General features: G+C 36.4%; 1 protein-coding gene across 4 annotated transcripts in view; it reads left to right on the top strand.

Annotated features, from left to right (window-relative positions):
- UNC13B (unc-13 homolog B) overlaps positions 1 to 27,513 on the top strand; it is a 344,899-nt gene that overhangs the window by 52,181 nt on the left and 265,205 nt on the right. For 3 of the 4 annotated variants that reach the window (XM_072606704.1, XM_072606660.1, XM_072606674.1), the window contains exon 2: positions 19,971 to 20,000. The exons of the other annotated variant lie outside the window; for it this stretch is intronic. In XM_072606704.1, the coding sequence (XP_072462805.1) occupies positions 19,971 to 20,000 (30 nt within the window). The remainder of the gene's footprint in view (positions 1 to 19,970; positions 20,001 to 27,513) is intronic. 4 annotated transcript variants of the gene reach the window in all.

Here is a 27,513-nt window from a genome sequence, read left to right on the forward strand (position 1 = left end):
CCATTTGAGATAATTTCAGTAGTGTTACCTATAAGATGAACTTGGATATTGCTAGAATTAATAATGAAGCAATTCTGACTCTATATATTGCTGTTTGTGTGCATGGATGCCATGGGAAACATGCCAGTCAATGCTTAAATTGTGATCTCTTATATAAAATTTTACTTTCACTCAGCAGGTTAGATTTTAAGTTATACTAATTGTGATAGATTCGCCATTCTAAAGGTTCTGAAAGAGTATAAAGATTTCCTTACATGGAAACCATCTTTGTTGGGAGTGTGGGATACGATGTGAGTGGAGAACAGATAACAAGAGATATGCAAATAGCTACTTTAGGTTGAGGTAAAGGAGAGAGAGAGAGAGAGAGAGAGAGAGAGAGAGAGAGAGAGAGAGAGAGAGAATATGTATGTAGTGGAGGACAAAGAGAGGAGAGGGAAGAAATCATGAACAGAGAAGTACACCTTAACTGTTGTAGTACAGCTGTGGACTGCTGGTAGATAAGAGCATCTTTTGCAGCCAGGAGCACGGCATGGAGGATGGGTTGTTCCAAGCAGAATTATTAGGTAATATGAATCAAACAGCAGACGTACTAGGCTTGGTAAACAGTGGCTAAAGCCACACACCAAAGGATGGTCATTTTACAAATGGCATAAAGAGTGTTAAACCTTAGGTACATTTGTTATTTACAGTATATCACTTTAGAATACGTGCAACAATAGGTTGTCTGACCCTGTGACTATGTCTTTATTAGCGAACGTGGTAAATAACATCAATGATGCAAGAATTAAAATTCATTGTTTCTTGATTACCTGCCTCACATGTTCTTTGTACATTTTAAAGAACTATATAAATATAGGCCGTTATTATGACTTTGGATAAAAGTACTTTAATGCTGTAGACATTCATTTTGAGAACACTCAGGAATGAAGGAAAAGCTAACACAAAGACTCATCGCACCATTGAAAGTGTTTTCATTGCTTCTTACCTGAAGGTGAAGAAAAACAACCTTAAGTATTGACTCAATAAATGCCTGTCTTTTGTGTCAGTGATATTTACACGTCAGAGCAAATTGTAGTCAATAAATGAAGCATTGGTGGTAAAATAGTAAAGCATTTATTAAATGCATGCTAAGTGCAGAATTCTGTAGGGGAATACATAGAAAATTCACTATAGTTCCTGCCTGTCCTTGGGGAATTTATAGTCAGTTTGGAGATGCCAAAGCAGACACATGAGATGACATGAGACACGTTGCAAAAATCCTTATCAAGGATAAAATGCAAATGATCAGGGTTTAGTTGACATTGATAAAGGAAGCTTCTTGGGGATGGGAGGCTGTATGTAAGGAGAATAGTAAGGAATATAGAATAAGGAGAATAGAGGTCTTTTAAAAGGTGTTTTGGTGATAAGCTTTACTACCATGTTAAAAGGATAGGTTGGCACTAAGCTTTGACTGCTCCCATTTCTCTCTCTTCCCCCATGCCTTGGTAGAGCATGCCCATAGGTCCTTTCCCCTCCCCTTGAGACAAACGCCAGTAATCCTAGGTGCAGAATCTATATAGGCCTATGTTTACAAGAAACTAGAGTAAGCTTCCTATTCTATACCTCTAAATTCATAGTTTCATCCCTAAGTCTTTTGCACCAGTTTCTGATGAAGACATAATCCTCTTTGCCCCAAACTAACTCCACTGCTTGTCTTCGTGAATCTTTACCCTCTTGTCTCTTCCAGAATTGTATCCCTTTGATCGCCCCCTCTTTCTAAGGCAGGTGATGGGACAGTGAACAGAGTTCTGGGCCTCAAGTCAGGAATTTTAAAATTGACCTCAGACACTAACTATGTGACCCTAGGCAAACCACTTAACTTCCACACTACCTCAGTTTTCTCAACTGAAAAATAGGGATAATCATAGCACCTACCTCCCAGGGTTGTTTCGAGGATCAGATAGATAATACTTATTAAAAGATGCTTAACACAGTGCCTGGAACAGAGTGTATGCTATAGAAATACTTATTCCCTTCCCTTCCCTGTCTTCAGTCTCTCTCCATCTGTAAGCTCCTCCCCATTGCCTGCAAACATGCTTGTGTTCCCTCTCCCACATTTCCAAAATGAGCTTCATTTTATTCTACTGTTACCCTAAATGTCCACCCTTCTGCCACTCAGCTCCCAGAAACAAGCCGTCTTCATTCATTGTTTCTGCCACCTCTCTCTCATTCACTTCTTAACTGACTACAATTTGGCTTCTCTCCCCCAGTTACTGTTGAATTTTCAGTTGGTAAATTGGATGTTTTCTCCATTCTCATACTCAACCTCTCAGCAGCATGTAGCACTGTTGGTTATTCTTTTCTCCTGGGTCTGCTCTCCTTACTGAGTTTTCAAGATACTGCTTTCTATTTTGTCTTCTTCCCCATCTGACCATTCCTTTGATGGATGACTATCTCCTGTCCCCATAGAGTGGATAGTCCTTAGAGCTCTTTTTTGGGCCATCTCTCCAACTCTCTCTACTGCTTCCTTTTTCTTCCTTTCCCTCTTCTTCTCTTTCCATCTCCCTCTTTCCTCTCTGCTCTCCCCCAAGTGCCTTCCTTCCCCTCCTGTCTTTGTGCATTTTATATGGTCTGATCCTGCCTCCCTGACAATGCCTAGAATGCCTTCTCACTTTATCCCTGTTTCTTATACTCTCTACCTTCATTTAAGGCCAAACTCATATGCCATCTGATCCCCCTATTTGGTAGTGTAATCCTTCTTCAAATTATAATGTGTGAATGCACATACGTATGTGTGTATATATATATGTGTGTGTGTGTGTAAACATATATGTGATATATAAAAATATATACACATATACCACATATATACACTTATATGCATATATCCTTGAAATTAAAAGATAAACATATATACTATATAACAGTATACTATATATTAGTCTTTTAATTAAAATTTGACTCATCTTTTAATGAAAAGTTAAAAATATATATTACTTAACATATTACCCTGTAACATATTAGTTGTGCATCATATACCCAATGTATTTTATACTCACACACATATGTCATGCTTCAGTCTGTGTTTAGTCAATATCAGTTCTTTCTCCGGAGGTGGATCGTGTGCTTCATCTTTAGTCCTTTGGACCTTCTTGTATTGCTGAGAAAAGCGAAGCCATTCACAGGTGTTCATTGAACAATGTTGCTGCTGCTGCATACGACTTTCTCCTGGTTCTGGTTCTGTTCACTTCACTCTGCATCAGCTTATATAAATCTAGGTTTTCCCGGAGTTGTTCTGCTCCTCATTTGCATTACAATCATATACCACAGATTGTTCAGTCATTCCCCTTTGGCGGGATGGGCATCCCTTTGATGTCCAGTTCTTAGGCAGCACAAAAAGAGCTGCTGTAAGTATTTTTGTACAAAATAGGTCCTTTCTCCATTTTTTGGAATGTCTTTGGGATACAGACCTGGGCATGGCATTGCTAGATCAAAGGGTATGCACAGTTTTGTAGCCCTTTGGGCATGATTCCAAATTGCTGTTCAGAATGCACAACTCTACTGACAATACATTAGGGCCCCAATTTTCCCACATCCCCTCTAACATCTGACATTTTCCTTTTTTATCATATTAGCCAATCTGATAGACGTGAGGTGGTGCCTCAGAGTTGTTTTATTGTTCATTTCTCTGATCAGTAGTGATTTAGAGCATTGTTTCACATGACTATACATAACTTTGATTTCTTTGTATATATTTTTAATTAAAAAGTAAGTATATATAACATAAATACTATATATTTTTAATATGAATATAGACATGTGATATATATGCATAGAGTACATATATATGTATATATACACCGCAAATTATTGTGTGTGCATATGTATGTGTACACATGTATATACATATACATGTATATCTATACATATATACATGTACATACATATATGTGTGTACACATTTCTTTTAAGTGCTTGTTCAGTAGAACAGAAATTCCCTGGAAGGTAGTTAACTGTTTTTCATGTTTATGTTTTTGTGACCCCAATGCCTTGCATAAAGTAGACACAATAAATGGTGGTTCTCTTGTATTGGCAATACCTATTAGAACCAGTATGTATTGAATATTTTGCATTCTGCCTCTTATTTTCCATGCATTCAGCAAATACTTAGAGTCCATTGGACACTTCATTTAGTATTGTGGGAGAAACAAAGATAAGTGATTCCCAACTTCAGACTTGCCGTCTAATAGGGTGTGATAAGACATAGACACAGATAAATATCATATAAATTAGAGTAAGTGCCTGAGAGAGTATAAAGTACTATTCTGTTGGAGGAGGTAAATATGGATTACTTTTATTTATGAGGATTAGGGAAAGCTTTTTATAGGATTGTAGGGTTACTTGAACTGGATTGTTTGAGGGAAAATTATTAGTTGAGTTTTGTATTTGTTGAATTTGAACTGTGGAACATCTGGGGAGAGATTCTTTGTATGTACCCAGAGACGGAGGTTTGACCTTTAAAGAGATCAAGGCTAGAGATATGGATTTGTGAGTTATCTATGTAGAAGAAAAAGTTGAAGCTATGAGAGTTAATATTCCTTTTGTATATTGTCTTTCCTTATTAGATTGCAAGCTCCCTGAGGGCAGGGAGTATCTTTTTTTATATTTGTATTCCCAGCCTTTAGTACATGCCTGGCACATAGTAGACTTTTGATAAACGTTAATTGGCTGACTGACAATGAGATCCCTGAGGGAGAAAATGCAGAGAAGTCTAAGGACAAAAAAGCTTGGGAAAACCTGCCTTAAGATTTTAGGAAAAGGTTAAATAGGTGAAAAGAACCCTTTCAAATTCATCAAGCCTTTTATTAAGTGTGGTCTCTGAAGGCTAGGAAAGGGTGAGTATTCAGAAGAAGGTGTCATGCTACAGAGAAGGGTCAAGGAGGATGAAAAAAAGGCATTCTTGGACTTGGGCCAGTAAGTTATTGGTATGTAGGGGAAAATAATTAAAAAGTGATTGTAAAAAATCATTCACAAAATTTTCAAGGCTTTCCCTTCTATTTAGATGGCATCTTATTCATTTTTTATCATTTATTATTTTTTTTTCCATTTTCCTACAACAGATAATCCTCACTACTATCAAAAATGTTTGAAGCCAGGGTAATAGATTCAAGAAATATTCTTTCCAATATGGGTTCCATCATTAGAAGCCACTTAAAAAAAAACTATAGTACTTATTGTGTATTTGTGGGAAATAATGAAACATATCCAGCTTAGTAGTATCACTAGATCAGTCTGGGAGAGGAACTCCCACAGGGTTTCTGGTCAAAACAGAAACAATTGCTGTTTACGTTCACTCTGAGACTTGGGGCCTGAACAATAACCAAGTGTTCTCAGATTGATTTTTTAAAAAAAACTAGGTAAAAGAGGCCATTCTTTGCCTTATTTCTTACCTAGCCTTAATCACTGACTGGTGTTGCTTCAGTCAAACTGAGACTTGGGGAAGACCTTAGCTTGAAAAAAGACCAAGGTTTCCCCTCTGCATCAGAGCCATCTCCAGTCCTGATCGATATCTAGCCACTGGTCCAGTGTGACTCTGGAGGAGAAAGTGAGGCTGGCGACTTTGCACAACCCTCCCTCACTTAACCTGATGTCGTGGTCCTCTTCTAGAATGAAGGACGAGCCACACCAAAAGGGCTTAATAAAGGTTTTTTTCCTTGCTGTCTTCCTCAGGTGTAGAACACGCATTCTCGTGTCTGTGACTTTCAAGTTTTGCTTGTGCTTTGCCCTTCTGTGTACTTTCTACAGCATATTAGTTTTCTCATCCTTCTCTGCTGCCCACCACTTGTCCTTTTATCTCCTGTGGGCCACACTAAATTGGACTACGACTTCTAAAATTTCTTTTCTTAGGTTTGTGCGGTGTTTTGAATCGAATATATAGGTTGTTAAATGAAGGATATGAGCATTTAATGTTGGACTTTGCTAATTAGGATCAATCTACCTGTCAGATCTATGGATAAGGGAAGAATTTATGATCAAACAAGATAGAAAGAATTGCTAGATGTAAAGTGGATCATTTTGATTACATTAAATTTAAAAGTTTTTACACAAATAAAACCAATGTAACCAAGATTAAAAGGAAAGGAGAAATCTGGGGAGGGGTGGAATTTATAGCAATTGTCTCTGCTAAAGAATTCATTTCTCCAATATATAGAGAACTTATTCAAATTAAAAAAATACAAGTCTTTTCCCAGATGTTAAATGGTTAAAGGATGTGAACAGGCAGTTTTCAGACAAAGAAATGAAAGTTATTGTCATGTTAAAAAAATGCTTCTGATAACTATTGATTAGAGGAATGCAAATTAAAACAACCTAAATCACCAGCATTCCTATATATCACAAACAAAACTCTGCAAGAAGAGAGTAAAATATACCCCATTTAAAATAACTCTAGACTGTATAACATACTTGGGAGTATAAAATATCTGCCAAAACAAACCCAGGAACTATATAAACAAAATTATAAAAACTTTTTATACAAATAAAAAATTAGATAAAATAAACCCACATAAATCATTGACACTTCTATATATTACTAACAAAACCCAATAGGAAGAAGATAGAAAAAGAAATTCCATTTAAAGTTACTGTAGACGTTAAAAAATATTTGAGAGTCTTCCTGCCAAAACAAACCCAGGAACTATATGAATACAATTATAAAACACTTTTCACACAAATAAAGTCAGATCTAAATAATTGGAAAAATATCAGTTGCTCATGCGTAGGCCAAGCTAATGTAATAAAAATGACAGTTCTACCTAAATTAATTTACATATTCGGTGCCATACCAATCAAACACCAAAAAGATTTTTTATGGAGCTAGAAAAAAAAATTAACAAAATTCAGCTTAAAGAACAGAAGGTCCAGAATATCAAGGGAATTAATGAAAAGAAATGCAAGGTAAGGTGACCTGGGCATACCAGATCTTAAATTATATTATAAGCAGCAGTCATCAAAACTACTTGGTACTGGCTAAGACATAGAGTGGGGGGATCAGTGGAATAGGTTAGGTACGTAAGACACTGTAAGTCAATGACAATAGTAATCTACTCTTTCATGTACCCAAAGACTCCAGCTTCTAGGATAAGAATTCACTATTTGACAAAAACTGCTGGGAAAACTGGAAAATAGTATGGCAGAAAATGGATGGAGACCAACCCCTTATACTGTATACCAAAATAAAGTCAAAATGGGTATGTGATTTAGATATAAAGGCTGTGATACTGTAAGCAAATTAGGACAAGGAATAGTTTACCTGTCAGATTTATGGAGAATGGAGGAATTTATAACCAAACCAGAGATAGAGAACATTATGAAATGCAAAATGGATAATTTTGATTACATTAAATTGAAAAGTGTTTGCATAAACAAGGCCAATGCAACCAAGATTAGGAGGGAAACAGAAAATTGGGAAAGAATTTTTACAACCAGTATCTCTGATAAAAGCCTCCTTTTTAAAATATATAGAGAACTGAGTCAGATTTATAAGAGTAGAAGCCATTCACCAATTGATAAATGGTCAAAAAATATGCATGGACAGTTTTCAGAGGAAGAAATGAAAGCCATATGAAAAAATACTCTAAATCACTATTGATTAGAGAAACGCAAATCAAAACAACTTGTAGGTACCACATAATTATCAGATTCAGTAACTGTAAAACAGGAAAATTGTAAGTGCTGGAGAAGATGTGGGAAAATTGGAACTCTAATTCATTGTTCGTGGAGTTGTGAACTAATTCTGGAGAGCAATTTGGAATTGTGCCCAAAAAGGCTATAAAATGTGCTTACCCTTTGACCCAGCAATATCACTTCTAGGGCTATATCCCAAAGAGATCATAGAAATCGGAAAAGGACCCACATGTACAAAAATATTTAGACAGCTGTTTTTGTGGTGACCAAGAACTGGAAATTGAGAGGATGCCCATCAACTGGTGAGTCACTGAACAAGTTGTGGTATAGGAATGTAACGGAATGCTATTGTGCTATAAGAAATGATGAGCAGGCAGACTTCAGAAAAACCTGGAAAGACTTATATGAACTGATGCTGAGTGAAGTGAGCAGAACTAGAGATTGTGTACAGAAACAGTCACATTGTGCAGTGATTGACTTTGATACTTGATAGACTTAGCCCTTCTCAGCAATGCAAGGACCTAAAACAACTACAAAAGACTCATGATGGAAAATGCCATCCATATCCATCCATATCCAGGGAAAGAGTCTGAATGCAGATCAAAACATACTATTTGCTTTCTTTTTTGTTTTGTTTTGTTTTTTCTTTCTCATGGTTCTTCCCATTCATTGTAATTCTTCTATACAACATGAGTAATGTGAAAATATGTTTAATAAGAATGTATATGTAGAGCCTATATCAGATTGCCTGCTGTCTTGGGGAAGGGGGAGGGGAAGAAGGCAGAGAAATTTTAAAACATATGGAAGTGAATATTGAAAACTAAAACTAAATAAATTAAAAACAAATAAAATCAGATTTAAATAAATGGAAAAATATTAATTGTTCATGGGTAGGCAGGGCCAATGTAATAAAAATGACAATTTTACCAAAACTAATTTATATATTCAACTCCTAAATTAAATTATTCCAAAAATTATTTTACTGAATTAGAAAAAGATAATAAAATTCATTTGGAAAAACAAAAGGTCATGAATATAAAAGGAAATTGGTTTAGCACTGCCAAATCTCAAACTGTATTACAAAGACATGATTAACAAAACTATCTGGTACTGACTAAGAAATAGAAAGGCAGATCAATGGAATACAGTGGACATACAATTTACAGAAGCAAATAAACTTAATGACTTTGTATTTGACAAGCATAAAGACTTAAGATTTGGGGATAATTCATTATTTGATAAAAATTATTGTGAAAACTAGAAAGCAGTATGGCAGAAACTGGGCATGAATCATTATCTCACACCATTTACCAAGACAAGGTTCAAATGGATACATGATCTAGATATAAAAAGAAATTTTACAAGAAAATGAGGACATGGAACATATTACTTGTCAGACTTATGGATAGGTGAACAATTTATGAATAAGCAAGAGATTGAGGGCAAAATTAGGCATAAAATGGATAATGTTCATAAGTTTAAATTAAAAAGGTTTTGTACAAATAAAACAAATATAGTCAAGGAAAGCAGAAAATGGGGAGAAATTTTATAGATAGTTTATCAGATTAAAGTTTCACATATAAAATATATAAAGAACTTTGTCAAGTCTGTAAGAATATGAGTCATTCCTCAACTGATAAATGGTCAGTGGATATGAATGGGCAGTTTTCCAATGAAGAAATCAAAACAATTTATGGTCATATAAAAATGCTCTAAATCATTATTGATGAGAAATGCAGATTAAAACAACCTTGAGATACCATTTTACACTTACCAGATGGCTAAAATGACAGAATGGGGAAAGTGATGAATGTTGGAGATGATGTGGAAAAATTGGGACACTGATTCATTGTGGGTGGAATTGTAAAATGATCCAGCCATTCTGGAGAGCAATTTGGAATTATGCCCAAAGAATTATTAAACTGCCTATACCCCTAGACCCAACAGTACCACTACGTGGTCTGTTTCCAAAGATAGGGAAAAACCAAAAGAACCTGTGTGTTCTAAAATATTTATTGCAGCTCTTTTTGTGATGGCAAGGAATTGAAAATTGAAGAATTCCCATCGATTTGGGAATGGCTGAATGAGTTGTGGTATATGGTGGTGATGGAATACTACTGTGGTCTAAGAACGATGAGCTCAATGATTTTTATAAAAACATGGAAAGACTTGCATGAATAATGAAAAGTGAAATGATCAGAATGAAGAGAACATTGTATACAATAATAGCACATTGTTTTAAGAATGACTGAGCAAATAAATGATTTTGTCTGTTATGAATATAAAAATAAATTATAAGGGAAATATGAAAAAATATACTATCTACATCCAGAGAAAGAACTAATAAATAGAAGTAAGTATAGAATAATTCCATATATCTATATCTATATCTATATATGCATCTTTGAAAGGAATAGCCAGTTGTGCGTAGGAGATTTGCAATTTCATGTACAATCATCTTTTTATTATACTGTGTTATAGAAATGCCTTTTTGATTCCATAAATTAAAAATAAATTTAAAAAAATTACAAAAACCCCTCTGTAGTACCACTTCACTCCTACTGCATTGACAGAAATATGACATAAAAGGAGAATGACAAATATTGGAGGGGATGTGGAAAAATTTGGACACTAATGCTCTTTTGGTGGAGTTGTGAAGTGATCCAGTCATTCTGCAGAGCAGTATGTAACTATGCCCAAAAGGTAAACAAACTGCATACCTTTTGACTCAGTAATCCTACTACAAGGTCTGTATCCTATTTTTTAAAAAGAGGCGAAAGGACCTATTTGTAAAAAATATATTTATAGCAGCTCTTTTTGTAGTAGCAAAGAATTGGAAATTGAGGAGATGCCCATCAATTGGGAATGGCCAAACAAGTTGTGGTGTGTGATTCTAATGGAATACTCTTGTGCTATAAGAAATGATGAACAGGATGATTCCAGAAAGACCTGGAAAGACTTACCTGAAGTGATGCAAAGTGAAATGAGCAGAACTAGGAGAACGTTGTAAATAGTAGCAAACAAACTGTATGATGAGTAACTGTGAGTGACTTGGCTCTTCTCAGCAACGCAGTGATCCAAGACAATTCCAAAGGACTCATTATGGAAAATGCTATCCATTTCTAAAGAAAGAACTGATAGAGTCTGAATGTAGATTAAAGCATACTGTTTTTCACTTTCTTTTTTCTTGGTCTGCATTTTCTTTCACAGAATAACTAATATGGAAATATATTTTGTGTAATTGCAATGTAAAACCTATATCAAATTGCTTACCATCTTAGGGAGGGAGGGAATTTGGAACTCAAAATTTTTAAAAAATGAATGTTGAAAAATTGTTTTACAGGTAATTGAGAAGAAATAAAATATTTTAAAAAATTAGGATCAGTCAGTCAATCACCAAATATTTAAGTGCCTACAATGTACCAGATGTAGAGATACTGGAGACTGGGGATACAAAGACAAAAATAAAACTGTTCCTGCATTAGAAGAACTTTCATTCTTTTGGGGGAACAACATGAACACAAAAAAGTAGGTATCAAATATACACACAGAGTAAATTCAGGGTAAATTCTGAGGTAGGAGAAGTTACAGTGGAGAAATCAGAAAAGCTCTCATGTAGGGGGTAGTATGTGAGCAGAATTTTAAAGGAGTTTATAAGAGGCATTGGTGAGAAAGGGGTGCATTTCAGGCATGAGGGAAACCTATGCAGAGGCACAGAGATGAGCAGTAGTAATTCATGTCTGAGAGAGAGCAAGGACACAGTTTGACTGGACCATAGAGTGCATGAAAGGGAGCTATGTGTGCTAAGTCTGGAAGGGGAGGCTGGAGTCAGATGGTAATGGGCTTCAAGTGTTAGAAGATTTTGTATTTTATCCTAGAGGCAGTAAAGCAGTCCCAGGAGTGTCTCCAAAAGGGGAATGGTATGTTTGAACATGTGCTTTAGGATATTAGTTTGGCAGCTAAATGAAATAGTTGTACTAGTTGATCTTTTAAGTCTATTGTCAGCTATAAAGGTTTATGTGTAGAATTTCTTCAAAAGTCTGCTCAAGTAACAACCTTCTACGTGACATCTTACCTGATCCTGCCAGCTGCTAGAACGCCACCCTCCCAATTTACCCTGTTTTGATTATAGTTATTTATGTGCAAGGGGCTTCTCCTGATAAAATGTAGGTTTTTAAGGTCAGAGTACATAGTAAGTGCTTAATAAATGCCTATGTTTTGATTGGTTGATGCCTCTGTGCTTCTTATTATCTCTAACATGATTCCATTTGTTCTTCCAAGTCTTTGAACAGTAAACTTCACCTGTTTTCTGCCTATTGAATATCTTTAAAAATATTTTTATTAATGTATTTTGATTGTTATACATAATACTTTCCTTTTAAACAAAAAAGCAGAATATTTAAGGAGAACTGACTTACAGTATGTAACATTGACCAACCGTGGTCCACCATCTCTCAGTGAACTAGATGATATGTTCTCACATGAATTATCAGAACCATTAATGATTACTTGCACTTGATTTGTTGGCTTTTTTTTGGTCTTTTGATGTGATCTTCAGTTACATTATTTTGACGTATTGTTCTCTCTGTTCTGTTTTCTTCATTCTGCATCAGTTCATCAAGTCTTTTGAGACTGAATTTCCTTGAATTCCTCATATTTACCAGTCTTTGTGTCAGTGAAGTATCCTATTACATTTATATGCCACAATTTGTCCAGCTATTTCCCAACTAACATGCACCAATTTTCCTAGTTTTTGTTGCTACAGCAAGAGTTACTATGATGATTTTGCCATATGAGTATGTTTTAGAAGCTCTTTTGTTCTTCCTTCTCTTGTTTTCCTTTAGGAAACTAAAGTGAGAAGAGCAGCCACTTTTTCTCTTACTCCACCATATTCGATCTGTCTCCAATGTCTCATTTTTACCTTTGTAACATCTCTCATATATCCTTCTACTTTCTCCTCTGTTGCTGCCACCACACTGGTATAAGCCCTTATAACCTCATACCCAGACTGTTGCAATAGCCTCTTTGTTGATTGTCCTGCCTCAAATTCGTCTCCATTCCAGTCCACTCTCCTCTCAGCTGTCAAAGTGATCTTCCTAAGCAGAAGTTTAACCATGTCACTTCCTAATGTGACACTGTACTCCATTTTCTGACAGGTCTAATTGTTGGGAAGTCCTACCTAGCTACCACATATCTCTGTGAAACTTAGGATCATAAAACATCAACTGCATGTCACCAGATGTGGTAGTAATGGCCTTGAGGGTTGATGACCTCCTTCTCTTTGACCTTGGTTTGATTTCCTGAGCAGAGAACTTCATTAGGGCCAAGGGGAAGGAAGTACACTTGAGGATAAAAATTATTACTCAGGTGTGAGATGGGGGATGACAAGACCCACATAATCCCTGAGTGTCTCGTGTCTATGGATCTGTTCTGTGATAACTTTAGGATTTAAAAACTACTGTCGTAAGCGAGGAGAGAAAACTCCTGTTTCACGTGGTGGGAGGAAGAACCCTCTTGGATAGGTCAATTTTGGCTCCATTAAAAAAAAAGAAAATAGGTAGAAAGAGAAGCCTGGCAATGAAGAGAACACAGCGGACTAACTAGCAATTTGAGTCTTGGTCCTGTTCTTTTTCTAAAGTATTTGGGATATTTGTTTATTTTTGACTCAGCCTCAGACCTGGTCAAAAGGAAAGAGGGAAATTGGGATTGTTTTTAGGTCGCTCTGGAGCACAGGTCCCACATTGGGATAATAGAAGGAAATCTCAGCTCTAAATAAACCCTGTGACTGTCCAGTGGTGGATCTGGACCACTTATTTTGTCTTTGTATCCCCATAACTTAGCACAGTGTCTGGAACAAAGTAAACATTGAGAAAAAGCTTGTTGCTTGATTGTCTTCATGCTAGAAATATATGTTTCCCCAGATCTTAGGAGACAAAGAGTAAGTTGGAACTCTTGGAAGTCAGAATGAATTTCCAGGACAATTTTTGTACAGAACTAGAGCCCTAGAATTGGCCCCGAGCCAGAACTATGTAACCTGAAGGGATAGTAATTGTTGGGAAAGGTTCTGACCGGTTGAACAATTATTCATTTTGGGTAGCTCCTCTTCATCCCTAGCGAGCAAGCAGTTCTTAGTTCCTGTGTCAGTCTGGTGAAGGATACGGACCCTTTGTCAGAATAAGGTTTTTAAGTGCATAAACTAAAATATGTAGGAAAATACAAGGAAAATAGTTGCCAAAATATGTATTTTTTAAAAACTTCATAGATCCCAGTTTAAGGACTCTTGCTGCAAAGAGTAGATAGAGCAAGAAAAGAGGTACAGATATGGCAGCAAATGAAGTTTGATAACTGAAGAAAGACTTTGGGCAGAGGACTTTTTCCGTTCCATCACAGACTTCTGTGCATAGAATATATCACAATATCTTTAGCTGCCAATTCCCATGGGGAGAATATATACATGCAACGTTTTGTTCCAATCCCTGTGCTGGTACAAACAATGGATGCCATATGTCTTGAGGTGTTTCTTCCCCTGCTGAAACCAAGCTGTGGAAAGGAGAAGCACATTCAGATTAAATCTTCATTTCCCTGACTTGGTTACAAAATGCCTCTCTTATGTCACCCATCCCTTATCATATTTTTCTTTCTATATGAAAATGAAGTAATTTTTATAAAAATGAAGATTTAGGAAAGTTCATTACATTACATATTAAGTTATTTTATAGTCCTATATTAATTACTTCAAGTAACTTTGTTGTATTCCAGCAACAATTCAGTGGATTTAATTTCCCTGGCTTTTTGCTCTTATTTTATACTTTCTCTCCTTGGAGACCTGGTCCATGCTGATTACTCTTTTTTGAATATTCATTGGGTTATCAGACCTTTCTATTTGACTATCTCATTGTCACCTTAACCTAAACATGTCTAATGCTGAATTAATGGATCATCTTTATACCTCCCCCTCCCCCAAATTTGTACCTTCTCTCAGTTTCCCTATTTTTTATCAGCACCACTGTCGCTGATGTTTATAACCTCAGAAGTATCTTCGATAAATTCCCCTTTGTGTTCCATATATCATATCATTGCCATATCAAAAGTTTTTCTTTCAGAAGCAATAAATGCTTTTGTCTATAATGTCACACATTTGTTTTTTCTTTTCCATTTCTGCTATCACCCTAGTCTACGCCATCATCGCCTTATGCTTGGTTTGTTGTAATGGTCTTTTAAATGAACTCCTACCATCCCTCTTTTCTCTCCTTTATCCATATCATCTTTGCTAAAATAACAATTACATTATATTCTCCCATATTTAAAAACAAACAAACCTTCTATGATTCTCCATTATATCCTGTATAATATTCAAATATGCCTGTCTGCCAAGGCCCTTCATAATTTGGTTTGAACCATATTCTGCTGGAATATCTACTGAGAAATATTCAGCATTCCTTCTTTCCCTGGCTCTCTCACTCATTCCTATAAACATGAGGTGGCTGGTACTTATTCAATAAGTAGTGGAAGTCTATAATCCTGTGATTAAAACTTATCTTCTGTGTCTGCAAAGCAATCTTTTTTTTTTTCAGTGGAAGGGACAGAATTTCTGAGGTTCTAAATATTTTAGAGAAGGAAAGACAGAAAAATCTAATATAAAACTGGTAGGAAAGTAACAGATGAGCAATGAAAAAGATCTGTCAACGATAGAAGAGATGTCACAGGCAGTGCATGATTAATTGGCGTTTGAATTACATTATGTAGATAGTTATTGCTAAAGTAGTTCAGAGGAAGGGAGGCATTCCTTCAAGCTGATGTTGGGGTGGGGTGGGAAGTGGGGGGAGGGCTTTACAAAAGAGCTGAACTTGAGCTCTGCTTTGGATTTATTTATTGGGGAAAATTATAGTCACTTGGGTCCTTCTATGCCTTTGTTTTCAGAAGTCTGCTTTGATCTTCTCTAATGCTGAATACATTTATTAGTTGACTGAAAGCCATTTGAAGTTTGCCAAATTCTTCCTTTTTACATAGATGCATAGGTTCCTTTTGATGGGCTACTATCTTTATATGACTTAATATAAAACTCCCTTTGATCATGTTTCACCAATTTGCCTTCTAGAAAGAACTGCTCTCAATTTCTGCTTTCATAGCTGTGTAATACTACTGATTTTCAGTTCATTTCTAGGAGTTTATCCTCAACTCTTCATTTTATAACATTTTTCCTATGCCTGTCATGTGATGCTTTCCGTTTAGATATTGGAGCTACAGGGCTTTCTGAATGTGGATGAGTGAAGCTAGTTGGTAACATGAAACATTAATCAAATATTCACAAGTGCTTTGATTAGTAAAATGCACAGGTGTTTCTGTTTCTCTGTTTTTCTTATAGGTCATGCAGTCTGTGTGGTTCTGTGAAAAATCCTGGTGTAAGCAGGATTGGATCAAGGACTGGCCCTACCACTTAATATTTCTGTGACCTTGGGCAAGTCCCATTACCTTATCTCGCTACTCTTTGGTTTGCCCATTTGTAAAATGAGGGGGCTGGATTAGATTTCTAAAATTCCTTTCAGATATGTATGTGGTTGAGGCAAAGAATGGAAGTGTGTAGCACTTGCAGCTTTGGTAAGAAAGGGGACATGAAGCCCTCAAAAGTATTCCAAGTTACTCTTTAATTTGAGATTTATTTTATGTAATTGTGGCCACTACTAAGAGATATTTTATTTGTTCCATGTTGGTGAATTACCAGTCCTTTAAATCATGTTGGGTTTATTTAGTGTGTAATCTCTTGGGCATCTGTTCCACAGTGGGGAGGAGTGGGATTAGAGGCTTGGGGAAAAAAGGAATGTATGAAACAGTATATATATATATATATATATATATATATATGAAACACACTAACTGAGGAGCTGTGGTATAGTGTGAGTGGAATCTCCTCTTTCTTGCCTCTTTTCCTTCCCTACTTCTTTCCCTTTCTGGCTCCTGTTCATAGGATTATTAGAATGAGGAAGAAAGGAAGGATTTCTGTGTGCACAGGAGGAGGGGATATCTATGCTAATCAGATCACAAATCCATCTAAGTATCTAAAGAACCTTTCTGTGGGTGACTTTTGTTCCTTTTGACAGTTGTCTTTAGCGATGATTATAAGAGAGTGTGTGTGTGTGGGGGGGGTGCGAGGGGTGTGGTAGGGTTAGCTTAGGATAGTTTTGGAGCGATAAAGGACAGTTGTATGTGTGTCTGCATTATTCCTGCTTACATGCTGATATTTAACATGATTGCATGTGGCTAAGGAAGGAAATGTGATGTGAATAAAATTGTTGAGCACTGATTATCCAGTTGAAATTGAATAGCAAAAATTTTTGGATTCTACACCTTCTAGAAATTCTTTGGGCCCAGGAAAGATCGATAGTAATGATAGTGATAAATAATGACTCATATTTGTATAGTGAAGTACTTTCTTCATAACACTCCTGTGAGCAGATAGGATGAGTATCACCCCTCTTCTACAGATGAAAAAACTCAGACTTAAGGAAGTTGTGATTTGTCCTTGGCTTATAGCTAGCTAGCAAAAGGTAGATTCTGGAATAAAGGATATTAGAGATGATCCAGGATTTGATGATTTTGTATAGTGATCACCATACAGATGGGAGAAAGTAATATAAATGAATTCAACAAACATTTATTGAGTAATGCTATCAATGAACTAAGCATTTATTAATACTATGTGCCACTTGCTGGGCTGCTAGATGCTGAATATACAAAGAAAAAAATAGTTGGTGTCCCTAAGGGAACTGTTATCATGTGTACATATCATTATTTCACTCCATCTGGGCTAATCCCCAGTTTGCTCTTACAGATTCAGTTGGGAGGCATGATTGCCCCAAATTCATGGTACTTCATGGGTCTGTAATCCTAAACTATATAATTCACTAGCCCCTACCAGTATGTTTTCTTTCAGTAGTCAGCCCATTGACACAATTAATTCAAAGCCAAGGTAATTACTGAGATGACATGGTAACTACAAAACATTACCCCCCATAAATCTGAGATGTACACATTGGTAGGAAAAGTGGATTCATTGACCTAGTGCAGTAGTAGAGAGATGGATACCTAGGGAACATATATAGCTAAGTCAAGTCATGCCTGTTTTACTGCAGAGGCCCACTGCCATTTCCTTCTCCTGAGAAGGTTGTTTAGTTGGGCTCCATGGGCCTGTACCTCTCTTCAATTCCACATTTGATTAATAGGAATTTTTTTTTCATGATTCCCCAAACTTACCCTCCTGCCTCAACTGGGCTTTCTCCTGGTTAGGTATGGGGTATCTTACTAGGTGAGTAAGCTATCCTAATGAAATGAGTAAATGAGATGTCATGGTAGAAAAATAGTCTAGAGATGGGGAAGAACGGGATGAAATTCATCTACTGTGACTATATAGAAAGGGAAAAGTGTGAGTCAAGGCTGTGAAGGTAGGTTAATAATCTGAAGTAACTTGGAAAAGAGTATTTTCCTCAGCATTTCTTAAAATCTTCCTTAGATGCTTCATCATGACAGGAATATGATGTTAGGTTTCCAAAGTCCATGCTGTTGAAGCATAAGCTCTAGCAGGTAGCATAGCAGTGAGGAGAAGTGATGAACCTGGAGTCAGGAACTCCATGATTCAGATCATACTTCAGACACTTATTTGCTATATAACCTTGAGTAAGTCATTTATCCTTTCTGATCCTCAGTTTCCTCATCTGTAAAATGAAAGTACTAGAAATGAGACCTTTAAAATCACGTCTAGCTCTTAGTCTATGGCTCTATGGCCCTACCAAGTTAGAAGAACTTCAATCATGGGCCTGGTTGTGGATTACATGTCAGTTGTCTAAAAGACAAGCCTAACTAAAGATGCTTACCTGGTTTGGCTGCCGTGTAGTGAATTTTTCAGGAAAACAACTTGGGTATACTTAGGCATAGAGAAGTACCATGGGTATTTAATAAAGGGGAGTATCCCCATCATTTGCTGATCAACTTACGAGTCTTCAAAGTAGAAATATTAAAATGCTTCCCTCCCAAATAATCTAACTTTAAGTTTTTAGAACATTATAGCTTAAAAAAAGTCACATCAATTTCAATGTCAAGTTAAAAATTAAAAAAACCTAAAATGTATTTGAATGAAAAGAACTTATTTGATAGTTAGAAAAGGGGGAGGGAATCCAAGCCATTTGGACCTATGTGTGAGAAAGGAAAAGTCAGAAAAAGTACATTTATTGCCTGAACTGGAATCTGCCAACTGAAAATGTATTGATACTCTCAGTTTTCTAATATATGTTTTCCAAACATAAAACCAGACACCAAGAGCTGTAAGAATGGAGGTAAAAAGGAAAGAAAGGGGATGACAGTGGTTAAGCTCTCTTGCTTTTGCCCTTAGTTTCAATGGGGAATTTGCATTATATATTTCTACTTCACTGGAGAGAGGCTATACTGGGAGTTGCCATTTCTACTTTCTGCAGATACAATAAGAATGTGGTTATATCCGAATGCCAGTATGAATATACCACAGAGTGTGAAAAGGGGAGTAATGTATAACAAAATTGGAAAGGTAGCATGAAGCCAAGATCTGAAGGGTTTTTAAAAAGCAAGTAAAGAAATTTATATTTGATTGTTAAGGCAATGGAGAACCATTGAAGTTTATTGAGTAGGGAGATGTCATACTTAGATCTGTGCTTTAGGAAAATCAGCACTTAAGTGATAACCCTATGACTTCTGTTAATTCATCTTTTGGACTAATTCACTCACACCTGAGTTATTTTTGGGGTGATCATGTAAATTAGAATAATGAAATACTGTATGTAAAATGCTTTGCAAAGTACATAGATGTATTGTGTCAGTTATTATTGGCTAATGTAATTGTTATTTTGGTATATTTTTCAGTCTTCTGTCAATGTTAGTAGAGTGTGATTCCAGATAGCTATTGTAGCATTTCCAGACCCCTTTCTTAGCTATTCTTTCCAATGAATTAATGATGCCACTCTTTTCTCAGTGTTATGGCCGTATCCCTACCCTTGACCTTCCAATGTTCCTGGCTGTTCTGGCAATAGCCTCTCATTGTGATGTTAGGAGGAATCCCTTTCTATGTCAACAAGTGGCAGTTCCTTCCATAAGGGCCTGCTCTCCTATATCCTTTGCTTGCCCCTATTTTCTTCCCCTTGGGTGACTGTTTGTGAAGACTTATGGAGTGACAGACCCAACACTTCTGTTTTAATCTTGAGTTCCCTATAGTTACATAATTATATGATGCAATGTCACGATCTGTGACAAAGATGCTCACTCTGTCCCTTCTTCTTTTGCAGTTAAAAGAGCCAAGTTCCAGGGTTCCCCAGGTAAGGCAAATTTTATATTATTCTACTTTTATTCTATAGTAGAACTTGATTTGGCCAAGTTGTGGTGTGCTGTGTATCTCTTTACAGGGTTCTTATTGTTAAGTTATCTCAATGCTTAGAGTGTATTGACTTTTATTTTAACCACTTTATTGATTCCTTTTTGTTTTTGGTACCATCCATTTCTCTATATACTCTTACCTTCTCCTTTGTAACAAGGAAAAAGATTAATCAAAACTGGCCAACAAAATGACTACCAGGTCCAGTAGCACATGTAACATTCTGTACTTGCTAGTCCCTCGTATCTCTTTAGTGAGAGAAGTGTCTTTTCATCATCTGTTCTCTGGGATTAAGATTGGCTTTTGCAAGTAATCTGAGTTCTGATAGTTTATTTGATGTTTACGTTTTTGTCATCATTCTGCATATTTCCCTCCTAGTTTTTTGTTTGCTCTCTCTATTAGCTCATACAAGTTTTCCCATATTCTTCTGAATTCTTAGTTCATTTTTCTTTATGGCACAATATTATTTCATTGCATTTCTCTTCCACAATTTGTTCATTCAGTTGATGGACCTTCCTTGCTTCCTTTTCTTCTATGTTTCCAAATAGTTTTCCAGAACAGTTGGACCAATTTATAGTTCCACCAATAGTGTAGTAATATGTCTGTCTGCCAACAGCCCCATCACTACTGACCGTTCTATCTTTATCATCTTTGCCAATTTAATACATGTGAAGAGAAATATTAGCTGTTTAAAACTGCAGTTGTCTTATTATTGATTTGGGGCATATTTTTTTCATGATGACTTGCATTTCTTTGTTAAAAAATATCATTCATATTTATTGACCCACTTATCTTTCTATTGGATAATTACACATATGTCAAATCCTTGTATATCTATTTTTGTTTAAATTTTTTGTTTATTTTTAGTTTTTAACATTAATTTCCATAAATTTTAAATTTTCTCCCCCTCCCTCACTCAATCCCTCTCCATGACAGGATGCAGTCTGATATAGGCTCTACATATACATTCCTATTAAACATATTTTCACATTAATCATAGAAGAATTAGAATGAATGGGAGGAACCATGAGAAAGAAAAAAACGAAACAAAATAAAACAAAATAGTTTGCTTCGCTCTGCAGACAGACTTCATAGTTCTTTCTCTGGATGTAGATGGCACTTTCTATCATGAGTCCTTTGGAATTGTTTTAGGACCTTGTATTGCTGAGAAAGGCTAAGTCTATCAAAGTCAGTCATCACACAATGTGATTGTTACTGTGTACAATGTTCTCCTGGTTCTCCTCATTTCACTCAGCATCAGTTCATGTAAGTCTTTCCAGGCCTCTCTGAAGTTCTCCTGTTCATCATTTCTTACAGCACAATAGTATTCCATTACATTCATATACCACAACCTGTTCAGCCATTCCCCAGTTGATGGACATCCCCTCAATTTCCAGTTCTTGGCCCCACAAAAAGAGCTGCTATAGATATTTTTGTGCATGTGCGTTCTTTTCCCATTTTTATGATCTCTTTGGGATACAGTCGTAAAAGTGGTATTCCTGGGTCAAAAGGTATGCACATTTTTATAGCCCTTTGGGCATAGTTCCAAATTGCTCTCCAGAATGGCTGGATCAGCTCGCAGCTCCATCAACAATGAGTTAGTGTTGCAACTCTCCTACGTCCTCTCCAACATTTAACATCTTCCTGTTTTGTCATGTTAGCCACTCTGACAGGTGAGATGTGATACCTCAGAGTTGTTTTGATTTGCATCTCTCTAATCAATAGTAAATCCTTGTATATCTTGCATGTCAGATTTTTGGTGGAGATGTAAACATTTTCTCCATTTGACTGACAGTTTCTCTTAGTTTACCTTAATTGATTTTGTTTACACAATGATGGTTAATTTTACATAATTAACATCGTTTATTTTGTCTTTTGTGACCAAACTTCTCTGTGTTCCTCTGTTGTAACTATCCCCCATCCCCTTCTTCCTTTTCTTTTTAGAATACCTAGTATTTTCAGCTTAAATAACACCCCCTACATGAAATTTTTCCCTTTTCTCCCCAGTTGATAGTGCTGTCTCCCTAAAATGATCTTTTATCTATTTTGCACATAGCGTCCCATTGTATTGACAGATTGAGGCTTCAGAGAGTACCTGAAATTTCTAGTAAATGTAGCCCCTTATCCTCCATCCAATGTGCTCTTTATTTTTAATCAACCAGTAGAATTCTTTTAACTTTTTTAGAAAAGGGATTCGTTGAGAAGTTAGAGAAAGGAAAGTAGTTACAAACACATTCCTTTCCTCTTCCTACACTGCACACATAAAAGCCCTGAAGAGAAAGGGCTTAATTAAACTACTCTGGTAGTGAGGTTCATATGTAGTGGTCGCTTGTGATCAAGAGATACCTCTTGATTCCTGTCCCCAGAATTCCTTTTCTCTCTTTGTGGAGTCCTTGTGAGGTATCGTTTAGGTTTAACTCTTTAATGGGCTCCAAGGATCAGTGCCTTTCTAGAATACTTAACTAATAAATACTTCTCCATCACCCAGGCTCATGATCACTAAATTACTGTCATCCTTGAATGATTGACTATCTTTCCACCTCCATCTATAGGTGCTTCTGTTGTGAGGGAGCATCCAAAATGTGGTTCCTACTACTACTGTGTCTGTTTACCAGTAGGACCTCTGGTTCTGATGAACCTCAGGATCTCCCAACATAGATCACCACCTGGACAGCTCTAACTCTGGTTACTCCTTCTCCTAAGCTCAGGATAGAATAAACACAAGAGAAACAGAAAGTACCTCATGTTCATGGACACGGTAGTGATTGACTGGGACATAAGGCAGTAATTCCTCCCCTCACATTCAGCAGCACATGGCAGTTCTTGCCTCATTCCCCAAAAGTGAGGAAAAAAGAAAGAGATCTGCAGGATGCTCTTTTTGTATTTGAACTCAGTTCTGGTTCAGTACCCCCTAAGCCACCTGTTCTTCTAGCTCTGCGTCCAGCTAGAGGACTTTTCATCAATATACAGTACTAGCTCCTCAGTCACAAATGGCTAGGTATAGTCTCTCTCTCAACTTGCCATACAATTGCCTAGGCTGGAGGGAATATCAATGTATGCTTCAGGGACATTACATGTATATATGCATATATATATATATGTACATGTTGTACAGATAGATTGTAAAGTCTTTGAGGGCAAGGACTTACTCATTTTTGTCTTTGTATCTCCAGTTATCATCATCATGATAGCTAGCATTTATACAGTGCCTACTGTATACCACACACTATGCTAAATGCTATACGAGCATCTCATTTGATCCCCCCAATAACCCCAGAAAGTAGATGTTATTATTATTCCCATTTTACAATTGAGGAAACTGAGGCAAATGGGTTAAGTGACTTGCCCAAGGACCCAAAGCTAGGAAGTGTCTGAGGCTAGATTTGAACTCAGGTCTTCCTCGCCCAGAGTTACAACCACTGTGCCACCTAACTGCCTAGCACAGTGCCTGGCTCATAGTAGGTGCTAAATAAATGCTTATTGATAGATTGATCCGCTCTATCATTCTTTAGTGAGTTCTTTCCCTAACCAAAGTGCTTACAATTTAACAAATCGTATTTATTATCCAGTTCTCTCTTATGGTGTATGCTTAGAACAGATCCATAGCTAATCACCGAAATCAGAGAAATTGGAGGAAGATACCTAATTGTGTAATCATTTTCTCTTCGTTTTTTTCTGAAGCACTCAGCTTCCCTAAGTAGTGCTGCATCCAGACACAAAGCTCTTTGAGATGTTGGAAGAAATTAAAACTCAATTTATATTTTAATCACCTTTGATTTTTCTAAAGGAGCAAATAGCCTGCTGTGTGCCCAGGGACTATTCAGTGATAATCAGGTATGGCTGATTATTCAATCAAAGATAAGTAGCATGCAGACTCAAGAAGTTGGGGACTGGATAATGAAATATGGTAGTAAAGTTATTGTTATGTCTCGAATTACTATTTTATTGAATGTTAACTGTCTGCTTTCTCAGTGATTAGGGTTACTGGTAGTCTGGTTAGATTAGTTTTCATTTTGCAATTATTATTTTGGTGTATGAAGAGTGGGAAGGAGGAAGGAGGGGTGTGAGATGAGTTTCTATAAGGATAACCCCATTCAACTAATCCTGATACTTAGAGGTCATGGAGAGGGTAAGTAAGCACATGGATAAGGACAGGGCTGGGGGCATTCAGCATTTTAAAGAGTATTTGAGATGGGACCGTACTGAAGGCTATTTAAAAACACACACAACACACCAACCAAACCTCAGTCATCATAGGATGTGGGACACTATTTTGGAATTGGTTTATATTAAGACACCAAGTGTGGGGAAGATACTATTTGTATGACCTTTAATGGTCACAAAACACTGTGCATTTATTCAGTTTATAACACAATACCTTTAATGCTTATTCCTTGTAGAGTACAGTGCTACATGTTGTTAATTCCTTGATGAAATCAGATATATTCTTTCTGCTCAAAGAGCTTACAGAATCTGATAGGGGGAACAAAATATACAGAAACAACTATAAAACAAATCAGACAGTTAAGGCAAAGGAAAATTGGTACAAAATACCGAGAGAAAATTGAGAGATTACTTTTATCTTGAGAGAAAGGGGCAGGGGAATTTCTTGAAGGAGTGTGGTACCTTGGTTGAACCATGAAGGAAGGGACAAATTTCAAAAGGCAGAAATATGAGGGAAGGGGAAAGTCTCTTTCAGGAATATGAATGGCATGAGAAGTGTGGACAGCTGTGTGTGTGTGTGTATGGTGAATAATCCAGATTTGCTGGAACTTAGAATACTAGAACTGGAGTGCTTACAAAATAGTGAGGCTGAAAAGGTAGCTTGGAGTCAGACTGTGGAGGGGTTTTGAAGCCCAGGATAAGAAGTTATTTATTTGGAAGGTGATAGAAAACCGATGAAAATTTTTAATTAAGAGTAGTGAATGGGGAAGATTACAAAGTTTTCATGGATATCAATGTGAAGGATAGTTTGGTTGGAGGGGAGAGACCCTGATGGCCAGATGACCAGTTGAGAGGACATCATGATAATCCAAGTGAGAGATTATGAGGGACAGAATTAGAATGGTAGTTATAGAAAAGTAGAGGAAGTGGAAGTAATAGATGGAAGAGAGTCAAACATGATTGGTGCTGGGAATATGCCCATGATAAGAGGCACCATGGTATAATGGATAGAATGCTGGACTTGGAATTAAAAAGCTTTAAGTTCAAACCTCAGTTCAGACATAACTTTTATTAGCCTTTTTAAAAAAATAATAAGATGACAATAATTTGTACTGTAGCACTTACCTCACAGAGTTGTGAGGAACAGATGAAGTATATAAAGTCCTTTGTAAACCTTTAAGTGTTCTATATTATTTTAACTGGTAAAAATAAGGGACGGGACAAATTTTGAGAGAATAATGATGTTTGGACATGTTGAGTTTGAGGAGTCTGTGATATATACAGTTGGAAATATCTATCAGACAGTTGGTAACAGATGATCTTATTTGATCTGTGACTTTAGGAGATAGGTAGCATAAGTAGTATTATGCTGATTTTATTGTTTTTATTTTCATACTTTTCAAAAATAGATGTAGAGAGCAGATTTTATAAATCATAGCTCAGTGAGCAATTTAGCTTATTGGAAAGTTGATTCACTCATTTTTCTGTAAATTTGTTGGCACTTCACAGGTTTGGATTTTCAGGCATAGCTTCCATATGTCCCTGTTTCATTGAAGGTCAACTGGGCAACCCTTGAAAAGTTATCTTCTACTTTTGACTTCTGCTTGTCTTCTCTGTTCGTAGCCTCTCCTTTCTATACTCCCTTCTTCCATTTTTGTCAGTCTCTCTCCACTTCAAGAACTCAGTGGGTGATGTTTCTTCACTCCATATTCTCTATCAAAATAGGATAAGACCTAATATCAGTCACTAATACTTGTGGACTCATTCATTCATTCATTTCTTTCATTCAGCATTTATTAAATACCCACCATGAGACAGGAATTGTTCTAGGCATTGAAATTACAGAGACCAAAACAAAACTAATACCTTATTTACTCTGTATGTCCTGCAGCTTCCTTTGTATTTTAATCTAATAATCATGAAGAAACATATCTTTTTCTAGTTCTACCATCCTTGCTTTGCATTTTTCCTTTTATCCATAACTATTTGTTCATTGTATTAGAGGGTTCCCGGCCTCCCCTGTTTGCTAATTTTCTTTTACCTATAAGAGATCATATTCTTGTGGATGGCTTTTTGGTTGCTCTTTAAGACTGTGAACAAGTCACCTAACCTCTCTGAGTCTTAGTTCCCTCATCTGTAAAATGGAGATTAATAATATCTTTAGTCTTTACCTCATAGTACTTATTGTGATTCTTAAGTGAGCTAAGATATGTCAATTGCTTTACAAACTGTATGGTACTATTTAAATACCATCTAGTATTATTTTGTTTTTTCACCATTACATATTAAGTAGCCATCAATGAACTATGTTAAGTAGAATTTTTCTTTTAAATAACAACTTCCAATTACATTCTTTTTTTGTTTCTTTATTTTTAGATTACGACATTCATTTCCACAAAATTTTGAGTTCCAATTTTTCTCCCCATCTCTCCCCTCCCCCCCATCCCATAACACCTTGCATTCTGATTACCCCTTCCCTCAATGTGTCTTCCCTTTTATCTCACCCCACCCTTTCCATATCACCATCTTCTATCTTTTCTTATAGGGCAAGATAGATTTCTATACCCCATTATCTGTATTTCTTATTTCCCAGTTATATGTAGTAACAATTCTCAACGTTCATTTCTAATACTTTGAATTCCAGTTTCTCTCCCTTCCTCCTTCCCCACCCATACCCTCTGAGAAAGCAAACAGTTTAATACAGGCTATATATGTGTCGTTTTGCAAAAGACTCCCATAATAGTCATGTTGTGTAAGACTAACTATATTTTCCTCCATCCTACCCTGTCCCCCCTTTATTCTTTTCTCTCATTTGACCTTGTCCCTTCCCAAAAGTGTTTACTTCTAGTTACTCCCTTCTCCCATTTGCCCTTCCTTCTATCATCCCCATCACCCCACTTGTCCCCTTCTCCCCTACTTTCTTGTAAAGTAAGATAGATTTTCATACCAAATTTAGTGTGCATGTTATTCCCTCCTTAAGCTAAATGTGAAGAGAGTAAGCTTCACTTTTCCCCTCTTACCTCCTCCCTTTTCTCCTCCGTTGAAAAAGATTTTTCTTATCTCTTTCATGAATGATAATTTGCCCCATTTCATTTCTCCCTTTCTCCTCCCAATATATTCCTCTCTCACCCCTTAATTTTATTTTTTTTTATAGATATCCCTTCTGATTCAACTCAACCTATGCTCTGTGTGTGTATGTGTATGTATGTGTGTATGTGTGTGTGTGTGTATGTATTATCCCTCTACCTACCCAAATACTTAGAAAAGTCTCAAGAGTTACAAATATTATCTTT

This window comes from Notamacropus eugenii, chromosome 1 (assembly GCF_028372415.1).
Source record: "Notamacropus eugenii isolate mMacEug1 chromosome 1, mMacEug1.pri_v2, whole genome shotgun sequence".
NCBI classification, from domain to species: domain Eukaryota; kingdom Metazoa; phylum Chordata; class Mammalia; order Diprotodontia; family Macropodidae; genus Notamacropus; species Notamacropus eugenii.